General features: G+C 42.1%; 1 protein-coding gene across 1 annotated transcript in view; it reads left to right on the top strand.

Moving 5' to 3' along the window:
- LOC125714596 (uncharacterized) overlaps nt 1-27,134 on the top strand; it is a 272,791-nt gene that overhangs the window by 45,949 nt on the left and 199,708 nt on the right. The window contains exons 23-32 of the mRNA XM_048985335.1: nt 1,425-1,614; nt 1,709-1,914; nt 4,106-4,168; nt 4,606-4,673; nt 19,538-19,646; nt 20,486-20,675; nt 21,009-21,097; nt 21,279-21,395; nt 24,720-24,896; nt 26,714-26,903. Of these exons, the coding sequence (XP_048841292.1) occupies nt 1,425-1,614; nt 1,709-1,914; nt 4,106-4,168; nt 4,606-4,673; nt 19,538-19,646; nt 20,486-20,675; nt 21,009-21,097; nt 21,279-21,395; nt 24,720-24,896; nt 26,714-26,903 (1,399 nt within the window). The remainder of the gene's footprint in view (nt 1-1,424; nt 1,615-1,708; nt 1,915-4,105; nt 4,169-4,605; nt 4,674-19,537; nt 19,647-20,485; nt 20,676-21,008; nt 21,098-21,278; nt 21,396-24,719; nt 24,897-26,713; nt 26,904-27,134) is intronic.

Genomic DNA, 27,134 nt, shown 5'->3' with positions numbered 1-27,134 from the left:
CAAAGGTAAATGTACCTTATAAGATACAGAAGCGGACTATGAGGAACATTTTTGTACCATTGGGGGCATGTTGTTTGTACTTTGGGGATGTTCCTCAGAGTCCATTTCTGTACCATAAAAGGTACAATTACCTACAGCTAAGGGTACAATTGGCAGACCCTTGAAGGTACAGCATTACTGCTGGAAATAGTGAGACCACTTCTTGCCATCTACTGGCCTACTGCTGAAAGGTTATTGTGATCAGTCTGTTTCAGAGGTATGATAAAACATAGTTACTGCTCTAGGGTGGTCACCATATCTAGTCCTGATGGAGAACTTTCGGCCACATAGGTGGATGAATGACACACCGAAGAAATCTATGTGTAGAAAATTTTCATGTATGTTTCTTGTTCATGACAATTTTTAAATTCTGTTTCTCTTCCCCAGTGAAAGTCCACATGCTGGTTGTTGGAGAAACTTTTCATTTCCATGAAACCTTCATACAAAAGCTGAAGCTGCAGATAGAGCGCTGCAGTGCAGAGAAGTCTGACGTCATCCTGGTCTTCTGTACTGTTGTTTCTCGGATTGAGAAAGACATGGAGGCAGCCATGGCCAGAGTTACAGGTGAGCCAGGATTCAGTCTCTGCTGTATGTCACCTTTGCCATGAAAAACAAGATGCTACAACAAACAAGTATTATGTAACTCATCTCCTTACAGGGAAAGCGATTTTTTTAACAGAAGCTACCCATGTGAAGTTGTCCTGTTTTGTAGGATGTACTTGGTCCTCACAAGAAGAGCTGTTAAGGTGAATTGGAGCTGCCAAATTGTCCATAGGTGTGCATGTGCGTGCGAATGGTGTGTGTGTGAATGGTGTGTGTGTGCACGCCCTGTGGTGGGTTGCCCCCCCCACATCCTGGGTTATTCTCAGCCTTGCACCTGTAGTTTCTAGGATAAGCTGTCGACCACCATGACCCTGCACAGGACAAGTGGGTTCAGAACTTGGATAGATGAATGAGTGGAAGAGGTTGGATGGATGGATGCATTCATCTGGTTCTGGGCAGCTATCTTTTGTTTTACTGTGGTTGTGATTTACCCAGTAAAATTTGACACTGTTCTGTAATGTGAAGTACTTCTACTCCACTGCACATGCAGTATTTATATCATTATTTGTTTCTTGCCAAGTCTATAACAAACACACAGGTCAGACTGGACTCTGAATCTATGTAATAAATTTCCTTGCTTCAAAGGACCTTGGCTTTTATAACTTTTACATCCATCCTTCCATGACCACTTGTGCACTACAGGTTAATACTGAGCCAAGAGCCAATACTAGGAAGCAAACCTCACAGCTTTACTTCCTTATTTAAGATGCAAAAAACAATGAGGGGAAGCAACAACATCTATCAGTGCCCACAGTAACCTGTTTGGTTTCTTCCTTCCACAGAAGACAAACCTGTCATCCTGGTGTTCATGCACCACTGTCACAAACCCAGTCACATGACTGACATCACAGTGCAACCGTCCAGGAGCAACATAGTGCAAGTCGTCCACTGCGCCTTCCATGAATCTATAGGGCTGCTGCAATGCCAGGAAAATGAACAGGCGGTCAAGGGCGTGCGGTCAGCACTGCTGAGGTACAAGTGAAGAAACAGGTCAAAAAGAAAGTCAGTTGATTATGTAACAGTATTTTATTACATACACATGTATTTCAATGCACATTTTTTGCAAATTCTGCAGCAGTGTTGATGTACAAGCTGAGATCCCTCTCACCCAATCGGAGACTGAGCAGCAGCCTGTAGCAGCTCGAAATGCCAATAGGTCAATCATCGCCAATGAGGTACCAAGGACGTGTACCAAGCCAATGACAGAGGAGAGGGAATCTGGTCAAGGGATGATTGTACCAGCAAAGGGACATTCCACTGCCCCCTCTGGAGGTAAAGGGTGTCTTGGGGCCTGAGTGAACTGTACATAAATGCAGACACTGGCCACTCCATCCAGTGGGCAGGTGGCCATGAACACAATGTGTACAGAGACAGGTATTCCAGGTAACGGTGTCATTATCCCCTGTATTCACCTTATTTCACCATGAACCCTGTCCAGAGTTTGTTTCTCTCAGCTTTGTTTAAACTTCCATGGCCTGGGTCACGAAACTCAGGCTAAGAAGTTTCTGCTTAACAAAACCAAACAAATGCAATCTGAAAAATTTGTTATCCTGACACCGACTATCACTAATTTATGTCAAGCCAGGATTTCTTGATGAAGCCAAGATTACTTCCTTAGCATATGCACTTAGACATGTGCTGTGTGCAACAATCAGCTAATCAGATAAACATAGATCACAACAGGGCTACATATTTCTAAGCGGTGGAACCGAATTATGGTAAAATATGAAGAATTCAGAAGTAGAACACAAACAGCAATACAGTGGCTGCTGCCAAAGCTAGTGTGGCAGTATGACTATTTTAAGTACCTGTGCCTTTAAATGGGCGGGCCGATTTGTATTGTAATTCGTGGTAGCGCCCTATAAAAATGGCAGTGGTTGGCTGGGGGTCGAAGGCTGGCAAGGTTCTTCCGGTTACCTGACTTCGTGGTAAAGATCTGCATACGACGGATTTATTGGAGGCGGCTGTTTGGTAGGTGGCAGCGGGCAACGTGGAGGGAGTTTATCCGGCTGGTTGGAGATCACTACGCCATTAAGCATTGCTGCTCTGCCTGCTTTTACAGCTGCGGTCTGGATTGCCTGTCCTGCAGTTGCTGCTGCTTTGCCTCTTTGCCTCCGCTCTTGTTTTCTCTCCTTTTTTGTATTGAATGTGAGGGATTTTATCTTGTGTGTTTTAAGATTCTTTGGGGTTGGGATGCCATAAGGGAGGAAGGGAACTTTGTGGTGGCATGTTGTATTGCGTGTATGCATGGGAATTGTAGTGTTTTGTTTCAGGATGCCATCTGTTGTTTAACTGTTTAACCTCCTACCCTGTGTGGACCAGCCCCGAGGTTTTATCTCGTCGTGTGGATGGTGTTTTTAATTTTGTTTTAATAAAAGATTGTAAGTGGAGCCACGTCTCTTGCTGCCGTGTATAACGGACCTGAGTACCTTTCTCTTGGAGTTTCATTTAGCTTAGGAACTATTTCCCTGGGCGCAATTCCCAGGGTGGCGTAGTCGGTGTCTTAAGGGGTGGTTCCCCTGAACTCTGAGCCCAGCGCTGCGACAACTAGGAAGGCATGCTGCAACAAATCTCTGATAACAGAACTGAGAAAACTACAAAATAACCGAACCATGTAGAAAGTAGGGAGAAGTGCAACACATGGCGCAAGAGAAGAGCATCGATGCCACACACTGTAACATCTAACACAATGACCACTGAGGAAATGAACTAAGGAAAGAACTTGAATACAAATAGAAAACCAGGGAGGACAAGGGACAGATGTAACTCATAATCAATTAACCAATCAAAGGGAACACAGATTAACTAGAAACAAATGGAAACTCAAAATGATTTCAGTGAAATATATTCTCACCCAGACCTCTTAGGGGAGGGCTGCCACCCTGCTGAGCTTAGGTACAGCCCTAAATTAACACACCTGATACAGATTATCAGGCACTTCAGTCTCACCTCAGTATTACAGTCAGCTATGTTGAAGTTAAGCAGGTTCTCATACTGAGATATAACTGAAGGGCCTGGTTATCTGTATCAGGTGTGTTAAATTAGGGCTGCACCTAAGTAAGCTCTGCAGGAGCAGGATTGGGCAGCCCTGTCTTTGGGGTTCCATATAACGCAGCTGATCTGTAGAAAAAAATCACAAAAATATCCTCAAATATGTGTTTTTAAATTTGTGTTGTATAAAATCATATCCACAAAAAATAGTGATTTGTACAAGCTACATGTGATCTTGCTGCAAGCACATTATTACATGGATGCGCACGCACATGGAGTGCAGACAAGGTGGAACTGTGTAAAAGTGTAAACAAAGATGGCCCCTCCCTTCCTGCTATGGAAAATAAGGTGAATACATTTACTCACAATACATGCTAGTGTGACCACCTTATTCTCCATTGCTTCCAGTGTGATTGTGTAAATTAATTGTTACCTTTACTGCAACTTATTTAAGATGGTGAATATTTTACAGGAACTTCATTGTGGTCTAAAACTGAACGATTCTTCTCAAAGCCAAACTGGAATATCTCTTCAGGTCAGCTTTTCAGTACTTCTCAACTTTGATATCTACTGTTCATAATGATTAACTGTCTGTCAAACCCTGAACACTATGGCTGACTCAAGATGTCAAATATTTCACAGAAACTTTAATGTTTCCTTTCTCATGCTCGATCCCCAAACCCTAATAAGCTGAATAGCTCCTCTTTGGGAGGTTCAGTGCTTCTAAGGTTTAACATATACCCTCTGAAATGATTCACTTTCTGTCATAACTCAACAACAGCATAATGTTCCTATCTTTTCCATCTAAATTATAGATTGAGCCATAATGTTAAAATTGTGATAGTCTGAGATGGTTAACATTCTACCAGATACGCAGATGAATGACACAGAAGAAATCTCATACAGTTTTCATGTATGCTTTCTGTTCACAACAATTATAACTCATCTCTAAGTTCCATCTCTCTTCCCTAGTGAAAGTCCACATGCTGGTCGCTGGAGAAACTTTCAATACCCATGAAACCTTCATACAAAAGCTGAAGCTGCAGATAGAGCTCTGCAGTGCAGAGAGCAGCAGCGTCATCCTGGTCTTCTGTCCTGTTGTTTCTCAGATTGGGAGAGACATGGAGGCAGCCATGGCCAGAGTTACAGGTGAGTCAGGAGTCAGTCACTGCTGTATGTCACCTTTGCCCTAAAATCCAAAATAGTCAAAACACACAGATATTATGTGGTTCCTCTTCACAAAAGATGTGATTAAACAGAAGCTACCTTTTACAAGTTGTTCTGTGAAAGTTAACTCAGATGAACAATTCATCCACATCTGCCAATTTTTTCCAATTAGCCTAATAGTCTTTCAAGATTGACACATTTACAGATTTTTGGTTTCTCATAGATTATTTTGTTTTGACTTTCAGGTTAGTTTTGTAAGTTAAGAAAATTTAACAAGTGAAAACAAGTTTTTTTTTTTTAAAAAAAGACCCAATGTTGTGTTTGAGTCAAACTTTGTCCGACAAACCAAGTTGTAGTCAAGGCCGAGTGGAATGGGGGGGGGGGGGGGGGGGGGGGCGCATCTGAGATATGACTGAGTGCTGTACTGCAGCAGTGCAACGGAGTCCGAGTTCAAGTCCGGAAAAACAGAAGTTCACTTCTACACCATGAATCTGAATTCAAAAACTATAAATTGAAGACAAATACCTCAAATTTTTACATAAATATAATTTATTTATTTATTTATTGCTGCAGTTACCAAGCCAGCAGACTATCAGGGCATAGTTGCCATGGAAACTTTTTTTTTTGGTCAAGGGTATGGCTGAATGCACTCACAGCAAATTTCATGTGAGTTGGCCAATATATGACCTCACTTCCTGTTTGGTGGCTTCACTGCTGAATTTGATAGTTTTGAAAATGAAAAATCTGTCTAATTTTCGTGAGCCTTTGCCTGAAGATCAGTTGTCCAAAATTTGTTGAAGATTCAGGGAGGTTTGAAGCCACTGAAAACTTTTTAAGGTTTTTGATTAAATCCAAAATGGTGGGCACATACATTTGGTCTACGTGATCAATTAAGATATCACCAGACATAATAACCAGTTTTATAAGGTCAGCACATCAAAAGGTATTACATGTTTTTGCTTATTGCAGCGCCCCCAGTGGTCAAATGACACAAACATTTTGCACATTTCTCAGGATGTGGTCTTGAGTCCACAGTTTAGTGTCAAGACATCAAAGCACTGCTGAGAGATGCCCTAATTTTCTTAATGGTGGCTTTGCTGCCAGTTTCGTTGGGCGGTGACGGATGAACAGTTTCAAAAGTCAAAAATAAAGCTGATAACTTTTGTGAGGCTTTTTCCGTGCTAAATTTGTTGATGATTGGACAAAATGTAAAACTATTTGTAGATGATACCAACCAAATTACCTTTCGATGTGATCAACACCCTTGAACTAAAGGTAGGTCTTTTGAAAAATTCGATATGAGGGAAAATCCAGTATGCCAGACTTTAACACCATGGTGCATTCAAATTGAGACCGAAGGATAAAGGGGGAAATAGATCATAACCTAAGGACACACAGTTCAAAAGTCATCATCAGAAATGTACCTTAACATTTGGCCTGTTGGTGGCAATACAGAGATGCAGGGATTGACCCCAAATTTGATGCCTGAATACTTTGCACTGGCCTCTATCAATATTATCTTTGTGCTCAGTGTACGAGTGTGGAAAGTGAGTGGATGTTCAGTACAGGTGTGGAATTTTGGAAGAGAACTTTCTACAAAAAATGCAGAGATGCTTCCATTTTTAAATCTACCTTTGTTTCCTCGGTAAAGAATAGGCCTGTCACCAATAGCCAAATTTTCACCCTTTTTTGTGGTGATAAGTGGCTGCTGTCTTTTTGTTAAATATGGAAAATATTTACTAAAACTGATTTTGAGATTCATTCTTAAAGCAAGATTGAATTGTGTTATTGTATATTTTTGGTGATCGGTGATCAGTTTCAGCCAATTCTGATTCCACTCCTTGGCAGTTGATGATCAGCCCAAAAACCCTGATCAGAGCATCCCTGATTTAACCTGAATCATCACCATCTCTTTGCATTCTCGTCCTTCTCCATACTATCAACGATTGAGCATTGATGTGTGACAAATCGCAGTGGGCAGTAATAGAATCAATCAGTGCACATACTGACCTGTTTAGTTTCTCATTTTTACAGAAGACAAACCTGTCATCCTGGTGTTAATGCACCACTGTCACAACCCCAGTCACATGACCAACATCACTGCAGAACCTTCCAGGAGCAACATAGTGCAAGTCGTCCACTGCGCCTACCATGAAAATAAAGGGCTGTTGCGATGCCAGGAGAATGAGCAGGCAGTTGCTGAGGTGCAAGCGGCGCTGATGAAACACAAATGAAGAAACAGACATACCACAGGGAAGAACGGATTTACACTTCAATATAATATGTACAAATTATTTTAATTATTAATCAATTACACACAGTTTGTATTTGTCCTTTATAATTGCATGGCAGATTGCTCAGCCATCTGAAGTACTGGCTGACTGACTAATAATCATTGGCAGCAGAAATGGTAAAGAGATTTAAAGAACTAGTCTTGGAGTCCAGTGGAGATCCCTAGAGTGACACGATAGACTATGGTTCCTAATCTGAACTGCCTTACTGACCAGTACTAGTGGATAAAGGAAAATGCAAGCAATGGAGCCTGTTGAAGTACATATAATAGTGTATCTGTTAAGCAAGTATGCACACTGTATGAGGCTGTGCTTATCCTGCTGAACTGTTTAACTGTGCATATAGAACTGGAAGACACCCACCATGACTGCATGCATCATACACACAAACACATACAGTCATACACACCCCTTTAATTATCATGTAGCAAGTGATTCATTTTGCATCATTTCATTTATTACTGTCATAAATTAAATAATTTTAACCCTTGTTTGTTATGAAACAAAGAATGTTATTAATGTTATTTAAATATGCACATTCTGCAGGGCTGTTGAATTAAATGACACTACGTATGGAGTCCATCTCTTGAGTTCTGGAACAGTGTTACAGCAGTAGGAAAGCAGCTTCTTAGCTTATAACCATGGTAACACATGGTGTTCATGTGAAAACTAGAAGTAATAATGATACATTAAACTGTCCTGCTGCAGAACTTCTGGCCATGTGAAAATGGATTGTGTGAACCTGGGAGAACAAAAATTTGACTCCCCACCCCCCAATAAAAACACTGAAGTTTAAGGTTTAGAAAATTAGAGGCACTGAAAAGGAAATGGTAACACTTTGTATAAAGCTGTCATCTATAATGGATTATAGATGCCTTCATAATAAGGCATTGCAGCATCTTCTATTGACAGTCATAAGGCATTATGTTGTGGATTATAATACTTATTGAGCTCCAGTGAAGTTCACATCTATAATGCACTGTAGATGCCTTCACAGTGCATTGCAGTGGTTGGTATTAAGAATTGATGTGTTATAATGTGTTATGCCTTTTTTATAAATATTTAAATGCATGTTTATAATGCTTTATAATGCATTATAATGCATTATAATGTTTATGATTATATAAATAGATTCTTATAGACTAGGCATTCATTTTTATTTCATTCATTTTTTTCCAAGAAAATCTACTGATTATGGCTAATCCAAAAACCCAAAAGAAAAAAAAATAGATTACAAAGTGTACAGAAAAGATAGAAATCTAGTGCAAGTCGTCCACTGCGCCTACCATGAAAATAAAGGGCTGTTGCGATGCCAGGAGAATGAGCAGGCAGTTGCTGAGGTGCAAGCGGCGCTGATGAAACACAAATGAAGAAACAGACATACCACAGGGAAGAACGGATTTACACTTCAATATAATATGTACAAATTATTTTAATTATTAATCAATTACACACAGTTTGTATTTGTCCTTTATAATTGCATGGCAGATTGCTCAGCCATCTGAAGTACTGGCTGACTGACTAATAATCATTGGCAGCAGAAATGGTAAAGAGATTTAAAGAACTAGTCTTGGAGTCCAGTGGAGATCCCTAGAGTGACACGATAGACTATGGTTCCTAATCTGAACTGCCTTACTGACCAGTACTAGTGGATAAAGGAAAATGCAAGCAATGGAGCCTGTTGAAGTACATATAATAGTGTATCTGTTAAGCAAGTATGCACACTGTATGAGGCTGTGCTTATCCTGCTGAACTGTTTAACTGTGCATATAGAACTGGAAGACACCCACCATGACTGCATGCATCATACACACAAACACATACAGTCATACACACCCCTTTAATTATCATGTAGCAAGTGATTCATTTTGCATCATTTCATTTATTACTGTCATAAATTAAATAATTTTAACCCTTGTTTGTTATGAAACAAAGAATGTTATTAATGTTATTTAAATATGCACATTCTGCAGGGCTGTTGAATTAAATGACACTACGTATGGAGTCCATCTCTTGAGTTCTGGAACAGTGTTACAGCAGTAGGAAAGCAGCTTCTTAGCTTATAACCATGGTAACACATGGTGTTCATGTGAAAACTAGAAGTAATAATGATACATTAAACTGTCCTGCTGCAGAACTTCTGGCCATGTGAAAATGGATTGTGTGAACCTGGGAGAACAAAAATTTGACTCCCCACCCCCCAATAAAAACACTGAAGTTTAAGGTTTAGAAAATTAGAGGCACTGAAAAGGAAATGGTAACACTTTGTATAAAGCTGTCATCTATAATGGATTATAGATGCCTTCATAATAAGGCATTGCAGCATCTTCTATTGACAGTCATAAGGCATTATGTTGTGGATTATAATACTTATTGAGCTCCAGTGAAGTTCACATCTATAATGCACTGTAGATGCCTTCACAGTGCATTGCAGTGGTTGGTATTAAGAATTGATGTGTTATAATGTGTTATGCCTTTTTTATAAATATTTAAATGCATGTTTATAATGCTTTATAATGCATTATAATGCATTATAATGTTTATGATTATATAAATAGATTCTTATAGACTAGGCATTCATTTTTATTTCATTCATTTTTTTCCAAGAAAATCTACTGATTATGGCTAATCCAAAAACCCAAAAGAAAAAAAAATAGATTACAAAGTGTACAGAAAAGATAGAAATCCCATAGACAAATGAGTCTATACTGTATTGAACATCTATTCAATGAGTCTATTACATCTGCATCTAGAGCAGGGGTCTGCAGGGCTGTGCAGAGGTAATGTAAGGTAAGATAAGGTAAGATCAGGTAAGATTAGGTAAGATAAAGTAAGGCAAGGTATGGTATACTTTATTGTCCCCAAGGGGAAATTTGTCTTCAAGCCACTGCGTTCCATGACATGCAATGCAGTCTCAATACTCAACCTACAATATACACAACATACACTCATACATACATTGTCGTCAAACCGTATAAACCTATAAATAGATCCTCTAATAATAAACAATAAGTAAAATAATTTTAAAAGAAATAATGACCAAAAAATGACATACTGTTGCTTGCTTGTATTTAGCATCTTAACGGCAGATGGAATGAATGAGCTCTTGTTTCTATTCAGCCTACAATTTGCCTGAGTACATCATCTCAAATTCCAGGTTCAGGATGTGAGATCGATTTTCTAGGATCCTCTGTGCCTCCCGAAACACAGATTTTCCATACAGAGACTGAAGTCGATGCTTATTCTGAATCCCAATGATCTTCATGGCCGTTTGTGTAAGACATACAAGCCTGGATTTGAACTGTACTGGCAAGTTACCATACCAAGTCTGTGTGCCGTAGTGGATCACACTCTCTAAGATCATTTAAGAAGAATAAAACCAAACATTCACTGTTAACACCATAAAATCTATGCCTTCTTAAATAACACATTCTATGTTAAAGCCTAGCACAGAGATTTTCAACATGAGCATGACAAAGTGAGTGTGCTATCAATATAGACACCAAGATATCAATAAGCAGTGACCTGATGTTTGGGTAATTTGTGAATAATCACTGGACTAAGTTCACCGATTGACCTTGGATGAAGTATCATCTCCTCGGTCTTCATTACATCCACACCAAGGTGGTGAGCATCACATCAGTCAACAAACTGCTTGATTTCAGAGTGATATTTAACTGTGCCTTGACCCTTATCCAACCTTCAAAAATGGCAGCGTCATCAGAAAATTTCACGATGTAATTTTGTGGGTTTTATAATTACGCATTTGTTCAAATATAATGTTAAAAGAACTGGGGAGCTCACACATCCCTGGGGGGGGGGCTCCATACTAATAAATGTGGGGTCTGAAAGCGCGTTGTTGACCTTCACATATTGAACTCCATAAGTTAAGAAGGATAAGAACCATTTAATGATGAAAGAATTTACATTAATATATTTCAGATATATCCGTTAATAAATAAGGCTGGACAGTATTAAAAGCTGAACAAAATCTATAAAAAGTAAACGTGCTTCTGCATTGATGTCCTCCAAATGTTTCAAGACTAAATGGGTGATGCTACTGATTGCATCTGTGCTTCCCCCTTATCGGTAAACTGCCAAGGATCTAATTCACCTCTTACCTCTGCTTTTAACAAAGATACCATGTATTTCTCAAAAGATTTTATTACAATTGAAGTCAATTATAATGAATCATTATTCTCCTTAGGGTAAGATTTTTCTGTAACTGGAAATGTTATCTGATGTCCAGATAACGCAAAGCCAATGGCCATCCTCGGGTGGGCATTTGGGTATGCTGGGTGGGCACCAGTGTTCGAATTGTTGAGAGGTCTTGGGGGATCCCCTGGTGGCGATCTGTTGCCCACCCTCTGAACACCCATAGCTACGCACCCGAGTATTTTATTCTATTAATTTTCTACTATCTTTTCTTCACATATGACTTTCAGCTTAGCGTAATCAAATAACATCTACCAATCAGATATATTTCTCTGTCAAATGAACGTAGCTATGGACTAACCTCCGCCTGAGTAAAGGTTACTTGCGTGATTTGCGTACATTAACGACCTTTCGTTTGAATTTCACTTTCGGTTATACAGCGAAATCTGGGCGATACGAAAAACATCTTATTTGAAGCATGAGTTAAGCATTAGTTCTTCGATTTCATGCGTCGAGAGAAAAGGCAAATAAAAGTGAACATTCCGGTAAGCAGCGCCCGTCATAAATGGCCTATTCAACAGCAGGATATTGTAAATGAAGTGCAGATTTAAGAAATTACATCAAAAACACAATTTTTTAATCGTTAAAAAAATCGTCGTTAAAAACACTTAATGCCGTTAAATCGTAAGTGCAAGGCACAGTTTAATCGTAATAAATCATGTGATAATATAGTGTACAATAAATAGTAGGCTTATATGATAAATAGTATAAAGAGACGACTTAATCTTTAGTCTCCCAAACTAGCTGTACAGACATCCTTTGAAACTGGGTAATAATATTACAGAAAACACTCAACCATCTATAATATGTTCAAAAACGAATGTATTTTGTCACGACGATTTTAAGTACTTATAACCCTGCTTTTACTTTCAGTTTGACTGGTGAATACGCAGATTCCGTTTGAACATATCAAGTGCGCACGTAAGTGGTAAGTCTGTCGCGGTACATGAAATGTTGTATGTTTGTACCGGCATATCATAACCATCCGTACATGTAGCAGTCCAGTTTCAATGCCCGCTTGTGCTTTGTATATATAACATTTTTAACAGACTGCAAGATTTTCGATCATGCAGACAAGCACAACACTACCAGTTATGGTCAGCAGGGGGTGGAGGGGTGATATGATCCGATTTCTCATACTAAAACTTACTATGATATTATTATCAGTCATAGCATAATTGTTACAGTAGTATCACTATTAGTAGTATCATTTTTATTTGGTCACGTATAAACCATATAATATCACCTGTTACAATGTTTCTTAAGTTAAAATACAATGGTAATCTGTTAAGGTTTTTGTATTGTACCATGGTAATAACATGTTTTTAAAATGTTCTACATTATGCTAATATATATTTATTTTTAAAGGAATTTTACGTGATGTTTGCCATAGTATTGTAATGATACGGCACTGAAATTAGGCATCATAATTGCATTAAATGTACCATGAATGAAATGTATGAAGATGTCATAGTAGATGGCTCTTGGATGAAATTTGTGACAATTTTTATCAATGTTAACCACTATTAGGTCAGCTTCCGAGCTACAGACATTGTCTTCTTGAAGTGCAGATAATATTTTTTCAGTAGTAGCTCCTTATAATCCCGATATTCTCATAGTAATGAAGAAAGACCTTAATGAACTTCTGAGAGGTGTACATAATTATCAAGTTCAAAGATGGATCTCATAGTTTTGTTTTTAAAAGCAAAATACATGTAAGTACGCCTTAAAACCTAAAGCTGAGACAACTTGCCACAGAATTGAAGCAGCAGCTGTAGGTGGCAGCAGAGAGTAGAAAGGGAGCAGCAGCCATCTTGTGAACAGTGTCCTGAAATCTGCAAGTATCTTTTTCAACCTTCGCAGGATCATTGTACAGGTCAGTGATTCTCAAACGGTGGAGCTCAAAATGATTTTTTGAATATTCCACAATAAAGTTGATACTGTTTGTTTGTCATCAGCCTCCCCTAGGGTGGCCAGATAATCCATGTCAGGGAGGACACTTTGCACCAGGACAGGATTTGTAAACTACCATTTAAATTAAAAGCACCTAGATTTCACTGAAGCACTGAGTTTTTGCTGTTTATCATAGTGAATTTATCAAAGTGAAATTTAATTGTATCACTCAGTGCAAGTCCAGCGGTGGCACAGGAAAGAACAGGTGCAGATCTGGTGAATCCCATTACATTAAGATAAGGCACACAAAGTTGAGCTTTAAATTAATAAAGATGTTTTGGAGAGGTGGGGAGAGTATATAGGTCAGGGTTAGGCAGTTTTACGGTAATACTTTCATTTGTGGAATACAGTGGAATTTTTATTTGGGGGGGGGGGGTGGACGCCCCATGTACAGTAAATGTCATGCAGAATTAGATACCCCAAAGGCTACTGTATATATAAAAGTAGGGCAAAACTGAAATTAAACCTTCAAGACAGAGAAGTTAGCATGTGTGTATTTACTGTGGCATCTTTCTCTCCTGTGATTATGTTGCTCCTGAGGTCCTACAATTCAAGGTCCTTTGCATCCAGTCAGACATGGAGCAGGAACCAATGGCTACCCAGGATGCCAATATGCCAAACATCGCCAATAACAGTGAACTTAACAGGGGGTACAATGAGCCAGCTGGTGAGGAGATCGAAGCTGATGAGTGGGTGATTGTACCACGAATGGGACCTTCCACTGGCCCCTCTGAAGGTAAAGGGAGTTTTGGGGCCTGAATGAACTCTACATGCATGCAGACACTGGGCAGTCCAGCCAGTGGACGGGTGGCCATGAGCACAGTGTATACAAAGATAGATATTCCAAGTAACAGGAGCATAATCATCTCTATAGCCGTGGCCATAGGTTTTGAGATTTGACACAAGTATTAATTTTCACAACATCAGGGACAGACTGATATTCTGCAAAAGGTACAGGGATTGGACTGCTGAGGTCTAGAGTAAAGTCATTTTCTCTGATGAATCCCTTTTCCGCTTGTTTGGGGCATCAGGAAAAACATTGTCCGCTACCATCTGTCCTGTGTCACGCCAACAGTAAAGCATCCTGAGACCATTCATGTGTGGGTCTGCTTCTCGGCCAAGGGAGTGGGCTCACTCACAATTTTGCCTTAGAAAACAGTCATGAATAAAGAATGGCACCAAAACATCCTTCTCCCAAGCATCCGAGAACAGTTTGGTGACAAACAATGCCTTTTCCAACATGATGGAGTAGCCATAAGGCAAAAGTGATAACTAAGTGGTTCAGGGAACAAAACATCGACATTTTGGGTCCATGGCCAGGAAACTCCCCAGACAACTTGTGGTCAATCCTCAAGAGGCGGGTGGACAAACAAAAACCCACAAACTCTGACAAACTCCAAGCATTGATTATGCAAGAATGTGCTGCCATCAGTCAGGATTTGGCCCAGAAATTGATTGACAGCATGCCAGGGCGAATTGCAGAGGTCTTGAAAAAGGAAGGCTAACACTGCAAATATTTATTCTTTGCATAAACTTGTAATTTAATGTAATTGTCAATAAAATCCTTTTACACTTATGGAATGCTAGTAATTGTACTTGTGTACTCCATAGAAACATCTGACAAAAAGTGAAGCAGCAAACTTTGCGAAAACCAATACTGAAGTCATTCTCAAAACTTGGCCACGGCTGTATATCCTGTTGTGACCACTTTGATATTCATTGCTATTGTAACTGATTCAAAATGGCAAATATTTTACAGGAACTACATTGTATTCTGTGATTCAAATACTTTCCCTCTTCATGTCAAAGTGGAATTACATCTACTCAAGAGAGTTTTTGTCTACAGTTTTCTCAAGGCTATACCCAAACCCTTCAGGTAAGCTGTCCAGTGATTCTGGAGGTTTGCTATTTACCTCCAAAATCATTCACTTTCCAAATCAGAAAAAAGTATAATGTTCCTGACTTTTCCAACCAAAACCTTACACATTTAACCATCATATTATAATCCTCAACAAAATTATTTTAATTTCCATTCCTCTTTTACAGTGAAAGTCCACATGCTGGTTGCTGGAGAAACTTTTCAGGCCCATGAAACCTTCATACAAAAGCTGAACCTGCAGATAGAGCTCTGCAGTGCAGAGAGCAGCAGCATCATCCTGGTCTTCTGTCCTGTTGTTTCTCGGATTGGGACAGACATGGAGGTATCGATGACCAGAGTTCCAGGTGAGTCAGGATTCAGTCTCTGCTGTATGTCACCTTTGCCCTGAAATCCAAAGAAGACACAGCAAACAGCTATTATGCAGTCTAACTGTTGCGATCGCCGTAGCACGGGTGATCGCTCAGGTAAGCGAGCGGGCAAAGAACAGGCAAGCAGGCAGAATACGGGGCAAACTAGAGGTTTATTCGAAGGACAGGACGGAACAGCTAGCACGGACATCTACTAACATCAATGACAGACTATGAACTGAGGCAAGACATGGACTCAAAAAGACAGGACTGGGCGAAAATAAGTGGACACAGCTGGGTACGATCAGGGAAGCACACACCCCCAAAGGCGCGCTCTCCGGGACGGGACCTGGAACAGAAGAACAAACCATTAACAGGGAACAGGACGGACAGACAAAATTGACAGAGGGCTAGAAACCAAGACAGGACCTAACACAGGACGGGAAAGGTGGACAGACAGATCAGGAAGGGAGACACAGGGAACAGGCGGGATGAAAGGACCAGGAGTGACTGGAGGGAACACCAGGGGACGAGGAGCAAACACTGGTTGACATAACTGATATAATCCTCCTCAGTTACGGAAGGTGCCTTAGTGTTCAGGTCAGTCATTCTGTTGTGATCGCTGTAGCACGGGTGATCGCTCAGGTAAGCGAGCGGGCAAAGAGCAGGCAAACACGAGGATCGTACGAGCTGGGCATGACACAAATTTTTCACAGGGAAAATTGTGATTTATTTCACAGAAGCTGCTTATCAGAAATTATCCTGTAAAACATACACAGATCAGCATACCATCCATATTCGACACGTCCTCCAGGTTGTTTCCAATGGATATCACAGTCTCTCTGTTACAGCCATAGATGATAATTTCATTTCATACATGTATTCAGAAATGGAAAGTTCAGGTTCAGAAAGTACAAATCCAGACCAAGATATTATTTCAACCAACCAGTTGAGTATAAAGAGTCACATTCACAGAGTGCTCAACTGGTTTGTTGAAACAAAACCTGAACTTTCCATCTCTGCATTTATAATGCATTTTTCATTGATTTCATATATATCCTATTTTTGTATACTTATTATTGAATATTTCATTGACGTTATAATGGTTAATGCTATTTGTTTCTGTTAGCACAGACCCCTGTGTTGATAGTTTTGGTATGACCCCTTTTGTGCGTTAAAAACCCATAGTCACATGTAGCTTTGGTTGGAAGAAGTAAGTTGGATGGAAGGACGGATGTACTCAGCATACATTTTACTTACATTTGTAGAAAACGTTTTTTTGTTGCATTTTACCGCCTTGCATACACGTCCATTACGTTACCTGAATGCTTTATGGAATGGAGCCGATATGGGATCTGTTGCCATAACATTCTCTCTCTTTTCCATCCATCCTTCCATGGTCACGTGTCCAGTACAGGGTTGCGGTCAGCCTAAAGCGTATCCTAGGAAGCAAACCTTATGGCCTTTCTTTTTCCTTACCTTATTTTACACGGCGGAAAAAAAAATCTGTTAGGGGAAGCACCAGCATTCATAACTACCTGTTTGGTTTCTCCCTTCCTCAGATAACAAACCTGTCATCCTGGTGTTCATGCACCACTGTCACGACCCCAGTCACATGACCAACATCACAGTGCAACCGTCCAGGGGCAACATAGTGCAAGTCGTCCACTGCGCCTTCCATGAAACTAAAGGGCTGATGGAATGCCAGAAAAATGAGCAGGCGGTCGCGGAGGTGTATCCAACACTGCTGAGGTACAACTGAAATAACAGATGCTCTGCAGGATAAGCGCGTATTAACACAAACAGTGTTGACACACTCAGGATCTTAATCAGTTTAATGAGTTATCCTTAGACTGTGTAAGCAAACTTTGTGATTTTTCTGCTGTTTAACTGTATATGCATAATATTTCTAACTGAGGAACACCCACGATATATGCAAGTACATAAGAAGTACACATTAAACATGCTCAAGATATAAAGTATTACTAATAATAAAGCAAATCACTCATTTACAGGTCACAAACTATCAGGTGAACGTCTTAGTTGTATTGTATGTAAATGAAAAATGTATCAGAAAAATTAAATGAAGATAATATCATTGTTTTTGTATGTACATATACATAAATTATACATTCTACATACAGTACACACACAAATATATGCATGTGTTAATATTAAAGGTCAACAGTAACCATCAGGAGATTATGTAACAATATTCCTTTACACACACATGTAATTTATTACATGCACTCTGCAGGTATGTTGATTCACGTGTGGAGGTCTCACAGTCCAAAAGTGAGTCAGAAATTAGGCGGGAACTGATAGCTGCGCAGGATGACATCACCCATGACAACGAGCCTCAGAGCACTGAACCAGTGGGAGAGAGGAGTGAATCCCATCGGTGCAAGGATGTAATGGAAAGGGAAGATTCCGGTGCGTCCTCTGGAGGTACAGGGTGTCTTGGGGCCTGACTGATCATTGTGTTCATATTGTGCTCAAATACATATTACACACTTTCACAGAAAAAACTCATAATCACTGATCCAAACATATTATTAGTTTCAAATTTATAGTCTTAGGAAGAGAGAACAGTTTCAATAATATCCAATTTTGGCGGTAGAGTAACAACTAGAGGTCACTTATCTGTAGATGAACTGGCATTCCCTATACTGTATATATATATATATCCTAGTTTAGCCACATTCTCCTCCATCCCTTCCAGAGTGATTCCCTGAATAGTGGCCTCACAAAAGGTGGTAATATGAGGGCCCAACACTAAGCAGACAGACTTAGGAATCATTTTAGTTGTATAAACAGAAGTAGTCACATTCATAATGGCTTTAAATCTTAGTTCTGGTTTAAGTTTGTTATGGACATGCCAGTAACAGTTATATTTGGAACAGCTGAAGTTTTATTCATGAAATGAAGCTGAAGTTTCTTCAACAAGAATTATGCATACTGAGAACTGTTTCAGCAGAATCAGGCACAAAACAAATAAACCCTGCGACATACAGAGGTTATTATGTATGTTCTTACCTTGGTCTTATCCTCTGGTGTGAAGATCTTGCTCCTGAAGCCGCAGAGTTCAAGGTTCGTTGCACCTACTTGCATAAGAAGCAACAGCCAGTGGCTAATGAGGATGTCAACAAGCCAAACATCGGCAATAACAGCGAGCTTCACAGGAGGTACAATGAGCCAGCTGGTGAGGAGCGCGAAGCTGATGGGTGGGTGATTGTATCGCGAATGGGACCTTCCACTGGCCCCTCTGGAGGTAAAGGGAGTTTTGGGGCCTGAATGAACTCTACATGCATACAGACACTGGCCTCTCTGGCCGTGAGCACAATGGGTACAAAGATACATATTCTGTTACTAATAATTATAAAAATAACAGGTGTGACAGTACACAAAATTCATCGTTCTGGGTACACGGTTCAGTGTAGTTTTGGTATGGAAGGGAAAATAATTAAGTTTTTATTGGACTTTACTATTTGCAACCCACAGAAGACAATTCACAAATATCTACAACACTGTCAGAAAAAAGGTACCAGTTTGTACCTTTGCTTGTCACAATACCTTATAAGATACAGAAGCGGACTATGAGGAACATTTTTGTACCATTGGGGGCATATTGTTTGTACTTTGGGGATGTTCCTCAGAGTCCATTTCTGTACCATAAAAGGTACAATTACCTACAGCTAAGGGTACAATTGGCAGACCCTTGAAGGTACAGCATTACTGCTGGAAATAGTGAGACCACTTCTTGCCATCTACTGGCCTACTGCTGAAAGGTTATTGTGATCAGTCTGTTTCAGAGGTATGATAAAACATAGTTACTGCTCTAGGGTGGTCACCATATCTAGTCCTGATGGAGAACTTTCGGCCACATAGGTGGATGAATGACACACTGAAGAAATCTATGTGTAGAAAATTTTCATGTATGTTTCCTGTTCATGACAATTTTTAAATTCTGTTTCTCTTCCCCAGTGAAAATCCACATGCTGGTTGCTGGAGATACTTTCAATGCCCATGAAACCTTCATGCAAAAGCTGAACCTGCAGATAGAGCTCTGCAGTGCAGAGAGCAGCAACGTCATCCTGGTCTTCTGTCCTGTCGTTTCTCGGATTGGGACAGACATGGAGGCAGCCATGGCCAGAGTTACAGGTGAGTCAGGATTCAGTCTCTGCTGTTTGTCACCTTTGTACTGAAATCCAACCAAGACACAGCAAACAGGGATTATGTAATTCATCTCTTCACAGAGGAAGATGTGATTTATTTAAGAAAAGTTGTCCTGTTAAAACAAACACAGACCAACAAACCATCCATATCTGCCAAGCCTTTGTCTAGTGTATCTGACAGTCTCTACAGGCTGTAAACTGTCTGACATGTTTTCAAATTTATGGTTTCTCACAGATCAATTTGTTTTGACTAACAGGTAATCTAATAGATAAAAAATGACAAAAATTTGAAATTTTACTTTTAAAATAAGACTGACACATGATTTCTTATTCTATATAATAAAATCAGGCAACGAAATGAAATTTAACTTCAAAATCAACCAGACTGTTCATATGGTGTCTAATAATAGCACAGATCTGTGTAAATATATTTTGATTTCATGTGACAGTGACTAACTCAGTAAAGTTTGGCACTGTTCTGTAATGTGCTATGTTCAACAACACTGCACATAAAGTCTTTAGAAAGCATTGAAATCGATAAAAAAAAATTTTTTTTAACAAGTCTTATACAAACTGTACTGGACTATGAATATGTGTAATACATTTCCTTACTTCAAAGGACCTTGGCTTTTATAACTTTTACATCCATCCTTCCATAACCACTTGTGCACTACAGGTTAATACTGAGCCAAGAGCCAATCCTAGGAAGCAAACCTCACAGCTTTACTTTGTTCTCACCTTATTTAAGATGTAAAAACAACATCGAGGGAAGCAACAGCGTCTATCTGTGCCCACAGTAACCTGTTTGGTTTCTTCCTTTCACAGGAAAAAAATCTGTCATCCTGGTGTTTATGCACCACTGTCACAAACCCAGTCACATGACTGACATCACAGTACAACCGTCCAGGGGCAACATAGTGCAAGTCGTCCACTGCTCCTTCCATGTATCTAAAGGGCTGCTGAAATGTCAGGCAAATGAGCAGGCGGTCAGTGCAGTGCGGACAGCACTGCTGAGGTACAAGTGAAGAAACAGACCCTCTGCAGGGGAAACTACTGTTAACACAAATACTGTGCACATAATTTTAATCAGTTTAATCAATTATCCTCAGTGTTTGTAAGTAAACCGTGTGATTATTCTGCCATAGAATTTAACTGTCTATGCACCATTTTCCTAACTGCAAATCAACCACCACGTTCAAGATATATAAAGTTAAACATACGCAAGACATTAAAACACCTTGAAAATTTTATGCATCAACAATAACTTTCAGGAGAATATTTAACATCTTTATTTTATGTGACTGAATAATTAATCAGAAAAAATTAATGAAGGTAACTTTATTGACAGCGAGGAGAGAACCGAGTTAGATGGTGAGGAGAGTGAATCTGACGGGTGGGTGGTGATACAATCGGAACATTCCACTGCCCCCCCTGGAGGTAAAGGGTGTCTGGGGCCTGAGCGAACTCAATATATACACAGTATCTTGTGTACAAAGAGTGATATTCAAAGTATCAGTATCGTAATCCCGTAGATACATACCCTTGCGATCTAACCTATTGTGACCACTTCGATCTCCATTACTACTGCAGCTAATTCAAGATGGCAAATATTTTGCAGGAACTTCATTGTTTTCTGTGATTCAAGATCTTTTCCTCTTAATGTCAAAGTGGAATTTCATCTATCCAAGTAAGCTTCTATCTGCAGTGGTCTCATGGCTATACCCAAATACTTCAGGTAAGCTGTCCAGTGCTTCTACCTCCATAATCATTCACTTTCAATCAAACTCAGCAAAAACTATAATGTTTCTGCCTTTTCCAACTAAAACCTTATAAATGTAACCATCCTATTAAAATCCATCCATCCATCCATCATCTACCGCTGAATCCGGGGTCGGGTCGCGGGGGCAGCAGTCTCCGCAGGGAGACCCAGACTTCCCTCTCCCCGGCCACTTCATCCAGCTCCTCTGGGGGGACCCCGAGGCGTTCCCAGGCCAGCCGTGAGACATAGTCTCTCCAGCGTGTCCTGGGTCTTCCCCGGGGCCTCCTCCCAGTGGGACATGCCCGGAACACCTCACCAGGGAGGCGTCCAGGAGGCATCCTAATCAGATGCCCGAGCCACCTCATATGGCTCCTCTCGATGCGGAGGAGCAGCGGCTCTACTCTGAGTCCTTCCCGAATGACTGAGCTCCTCACCCTATCTCTAAGGGAGAGCCCAGCCACCCTGCGGAGGAAACTCATTTCGGCTGCTTGTACCCGCAATCTCGTTCTTTCGGTCAGCTCATGACCATAGGTGAGGGTAGGAATGTAGATCGACTGGTAAATCGAGAGCTTCGCCTTTTGGCTCAGCTCTCTCTTCACCATGACAGACCGATGTAGCGCCTGCATCACTGCTGACGCCGCACCGGTCTGCCTGTCGATCTCCCGCTCCATTGTTCCCCCACTCGTGAACAAGACCCCGAGATACTTAAACTCCTCCACTTGGGGAAGGACCCCACCCCCAACCCGGAGAGAGCATTCTACCCCTTTCCGGCTGAGAACCATGGTCTCGGATTTGGAGGTGCTGATCCTCATCCCAGCCGCTTCACACTTGGCTGCGAACCGTCCCAATGAGAGTCGAAGGTCATGGTCCGATGAGGCCAACAGAACCACATCATCTGCAAAAAGCAGAGACCTAATCCTGAGGCCACCAAACCGGACACCCTCAACGCCCTGACTGCGCCTAGAAATTCTGTCCATAAAAACTATGAACAGAATCGGTGACAAAGGGCAGCCCTGAAGGAGTCCAACCCTCACTGGAAACGAGTCCGACTTATTGCCGCCCATGCGGACCAGGCTCTGGCACCGGTCATACAGGGACTGAACCGCCCTTAAAAGGAAGCCCGGTACCCCCTTCTTAAAGAGGGGGACCACCACCCCGGTCTGCCAGTCCAGAGGCACTGCCCCCGATGTCCACGCGATGCCGCAGATGCGTGTCAACCAGGACAGCCCCGCAACATCCAGAGCCTTGAGGAACTCCGGGCGGAACTCATCCACCTCCGGGGCCCGGCCACCGAGGAGCTTTTTAACCACCTCAGCGACCTCCACCCCAGAGATAGGCGAGTCCACCCCCAAGTCCCCACACCCTGCTTCCATTACGGAAGGCGTGTCGGTGGGATTGAGAAGGTCTTCGAAGTATTCCCTCCACCGACCCAGAACGTCCCGAGTTGAGGTCAGCAGCGCACCATCCCCTCCATAAACAGTGTTGATGTAGCACCGCTTCCCCGCCCTGAGCCGCCAGATGGTGGACCAGAACCTCCTCGAAGCCGTCCGGAAGTCGTTTTCCATGGCCTCGCCAAACTCCTCCCACACCCGAGTTTTTGCCTCAGCAACCGCCAAAGCCGCATCCCGCTTGGCCTGCCGGTAGCCGTCAGCTGCATCTGGAGTCCCACAGGCCAAAAAGGCCCGGTAGGACTCCTTCTTCAGCTTGACGGCATCCCTCACCACTGGTGTCCACCAGCGGGTTCGAGGATTGCCGCCGCGACAGGCACCGACCACCTTACGGCCGCAGCTCCGGTCAGCCGCCTCCACAATGGAGGCACGGAACATGGCCCATTCGGACTCAATGTCCCCCGCCTCCCCCGGGATATGGGAGAAGTTCTGCTGGAGGTAGGAGTTGAAACTCCTCCTGACAGGGGGTTCCGCCAGACGTTCCCAGCAGACCCTCACTATACGCTTGGGCCTGCCAGGCCTGGCCGGCTTCCTCCCCCACCAGCGGAGCCAACCCACCACCAGGTAGTGATCAGTTGACAGCTCCGCCCCTCTCTTCACCCGAGTGTCCAAGACATGCGGCCGCAAGTCCGACGACACGACTACAAAGTCGATCATCGAACTGCGGCCTAGGGTGTCCTGGTGCCAAGTGCACATGTGGACACCCTTATGTTTGAACATGGTGTTCATTATGGACAATCCATGATGAGCACAGAAGTCCAACAACAAAGCACCGCTCGGGTTCAGGTTGGGGGGGGCGTTCCTCCAAATCACGCCCCTCCAGGTCTCACTGTCATTGCCCACGTGAGCACTGAAGTCCCCCAGCAGAACAATAGAGTCCCCAGGAGGAGCGCTTTCCAACACCCCTTCCAAGGACTCCAAAAAGGGTGGGTATTCTGAACTGCCGTTTGGCGCATAAGCGCAAACAACAGTCAGGACCCTTCCCCCCACCCGAAGGCGAAGGGAGGCTACCCTCTTGTCCACTGCGGTAAACCCCAACGTACAGGCACCCAGCCAGGGGGCAATAAGTATGCCCACCCCCGCTCGGCGCCTCTCCCCGTGGGCAACTCCAGAGTGGAAAAGGGTCCAACCCCCCTCAAGGAGACTGGTTCCAGAGCCCAAGTCGTGCGTCGAGGTGAGTCTGACTATATCTAGCCGGAACTTCGCAACCTCGCGCACCAGCTCAGGCTCCTTCCCCATCAGAGAGGTGACATTCCATGTCTCTAGAGCTAGCTTCTGCAGCCGAGGATTGGACCGCGAAGGTCCCCGCCTTTGGCTGCCGCCCAGCTTGCATCGCACCCGACCTCTATGGCCCCTCCCATGGGTGGTGAGCCCATTGGAGGGGGGACCCACGTGCCTTGTTCGGGCTGTGCCCGACCAGGCCCCATGAGTGTAGGCCTGGCCACCAGGCGCTCGCCCTCGAGCCCCACCCCCAGACCTGGCTCCAGGGGGGGACCCCGGTGACCCGCGTCCGGGCAAGGGAAATCGTGTGTCCAAAATCTTGCCCTTCATAGGAATCTTCTGAGCCGCACTTCGTCTGGTTCCTCACCCAGGACCTGTTTGCCTTGGGTGACCCTACCAGGGGCATAAAGCCCCAGACAACATAGCTCCTGAGATGACTGAAACACGCAAACCCCTCCACCACGATAAGGTGTCGGCTCCAGGAGAGGCTATTAAAATCCTAAATACAATTATTACTAAATTCATATTCCACCACCATATATAGTCTATGATAGATGCGGAATTTTTTTCATGCATTCTACCTGTTCATGAGAACTGTAACTCATTTTTAATTTCCATTCCTCTTCCACAGTGAAAGCCCATAAACTGGTTGCCGGAGAAACATTCAATACTCATGAAACCTTCATACAAAAGCTGAATCTGCAGATACAGCTCTGCAGTGCAGAGAACAGCGACGTCATCCTGGTCTTCTGTCCTGTTGCTTCTCGGATTGGCACAGACATGGAGGCAGCCATGGCCAGAGTTACAGGTGAGCCAGGATTCAGTCACTGCTGTATGTCACTGGGGAAAATTTGATTTATTTCACAGAAGCTTATCAGAAGTTATCCTGTAAAACATACACAGATCAGCACACCATCCATATCTGACACGTCCTCCAGGTTTTTTTCCAATAGACCTGATATTCTCTCTCTCTTTTCCATCCATCCTTCCATAATCAGTTGTCCAGCACAGGTTTGTGGTCAGCCTACAGCCTATTCTACAACCTCGCTTACAAAATTAGGGATGCTGTGTAAAATGTGAATGAAAACAGAATGCAATGATTTGCAGATCATATAAATCCACATTTAATTGAAAATAGAACAAAGACAAAATATCAGATGTTGAAACTGAGAAATGTAATGTTTTATGATAAATATACAAATACAGTTTGCTCAGTCTGAATTTCATGTGAACAACACATTAAAAAAGTTAGGACAGGGACAACAAAAGACTGAAAAAGTTGTGTTATAACTCATTAGGTTAATTGGCAATAGGTCAGTAAGATGACTGAGTGTAAAAATGGCCTCCCAGAGAGGCAGAGTCTCTGTGCATTGAAGATGAGGTGAGTGAAGGAGTGTAGGCAAATAAATTGTTGCACTAAGAATAATGTTCCTCAAAGTAATATGGCAAAGAACTTTGGAATTTCACCATCTATGGTACATAATATCATTAAAAGATTCCAGAAAAATCTGTGTATGCAAGGGACAACGCCAAAAACCAATATTGGATAGCTGTGATCTTTGGGTCCTCAGATGGCACTGCATTAAAAACAGACACGATTCTATAGTGGAAATCACTGCATGGGCTCAGGAACACTTCCGAGACCTTTCTGTGAACAGAGTTTGTTGCTGCATCCACAGATGCAGGATGAAACTCTACCATACAAAGAAGAAACCATATCTATACATGGTGCAGAAACGCTGCCCACTTCTCTGGGCCCAAGATCATTTAAGATAGACTGAGGCAAAATGGAGAACTGTCCTGTGGTCAGATGAATCAAAATTTCAAATTCTTTTTGAAAATTTTGGATGGCGAGTCCTTTGGGCTAAAGAGGAGAGGAACTATCTGGCTTGTTTTCAGTGAACAGTTCTAAAGCCAGCATCCATGATGGTGTGGGGGTACATTATTGCCTTTTTCTTGGGTAGCTTGCACATCTGGGAAGGCACCGTTAAAGCTGAACGATATATATACAGGTTTTGCGGCAACATATGCTGCCATCCAGACAATGTCTTCTTCAGAGAAGACCTTGTATATTTCAGCAAGACAATGTCAAACTACATTCTGTGCAAATTACAATAGCATGGCTATTCCAGGTGGCAGACTGGCCTGCTTGCAGTCCAGACCTGTCACCCACTGAAAACATTTGGTGCATCATGAAACAAAAAAATACGACAAAGGAGACCCCAAACTGTTGAGGATATATAATCCGATATGTTACACAGCATCCCAACATTTTTGGAAATGCAGTTGCAGTAAGCAAATCATACAGCTATTCTTTTGCCTCATCTTATTTTATGTGGGGCAGTTGACCTGTTAGGGCAGGGGTGTCAAACTCTAGTCCTGGGGGGCCGGAGCCCTACACATTTTTGGGTTTCCCCTCATTTAACACACGATTCAACTCCTTGCACCTCCTTGTGTTAATTGTCACACAGCTCTTCAGCGGAATAATCTGCGGTGGAACAAGGAAAGAACTAAACTACACAGGGCTCCGGCCCCCCAGGACTGGAGTTTGACACCCCTGTGTTAGGGGAGGCAGTAGCATAGGTAACTGCCCACGCTAACCTGTTTGGTTTTTCATTTCCACAGCAAACAAACCTGTCATCCTGGTGTTCATGCACCACTGTCACAACCCCAGTCACATGACCAACATCACAGTGCAACCACGCAGGAGCAACATAGTGGAAGTCGTCCACTGCGCCTTCCATCAATATAAAGGGCTGCTAGAATGCCAGGAAAACGAGCAGGCGGTCGCGGAGGTGTATCTGACACTGCTGAGGTACACCTGAAATAACAGATGTGCTGCAGGAGAAGCGCGTATTAACACAAATAATGCGCAAACACTAACGATTATAATCAGTTTCATGAGTTACCCTCAGAGTAACAAGTACACATTAAAGATACTTAAGATATCAAGTATTACTAATAATAAAGCAAATGACTAATTTACAGGTCACAAGCTATCTGGTGAATGTCTAATATCTTAATTGTATTGTATGTGAATGAAAAA

The sequence above is a fragment of the Brienomyrus brachyistius genome, chromosome 19, assembly GCF_023856365.1.
Source record: "Brienomyrus brachyistius isolate T26 chromosome 19, BBRACH_0.4, whole genome shotgun sequence".
Classification (NCBI taxonomy): Eukaryota; Metazoa; Chordata; class Actinopteri; order Osteoglossiformes; family Mormyridae; genus Brienomyrus; species Brienomyrus brachyistius.
Note: the sequence above shows the minus strand (reverse complement) of the source record. Positions and strands in the feature narration are given on the sequence as shown.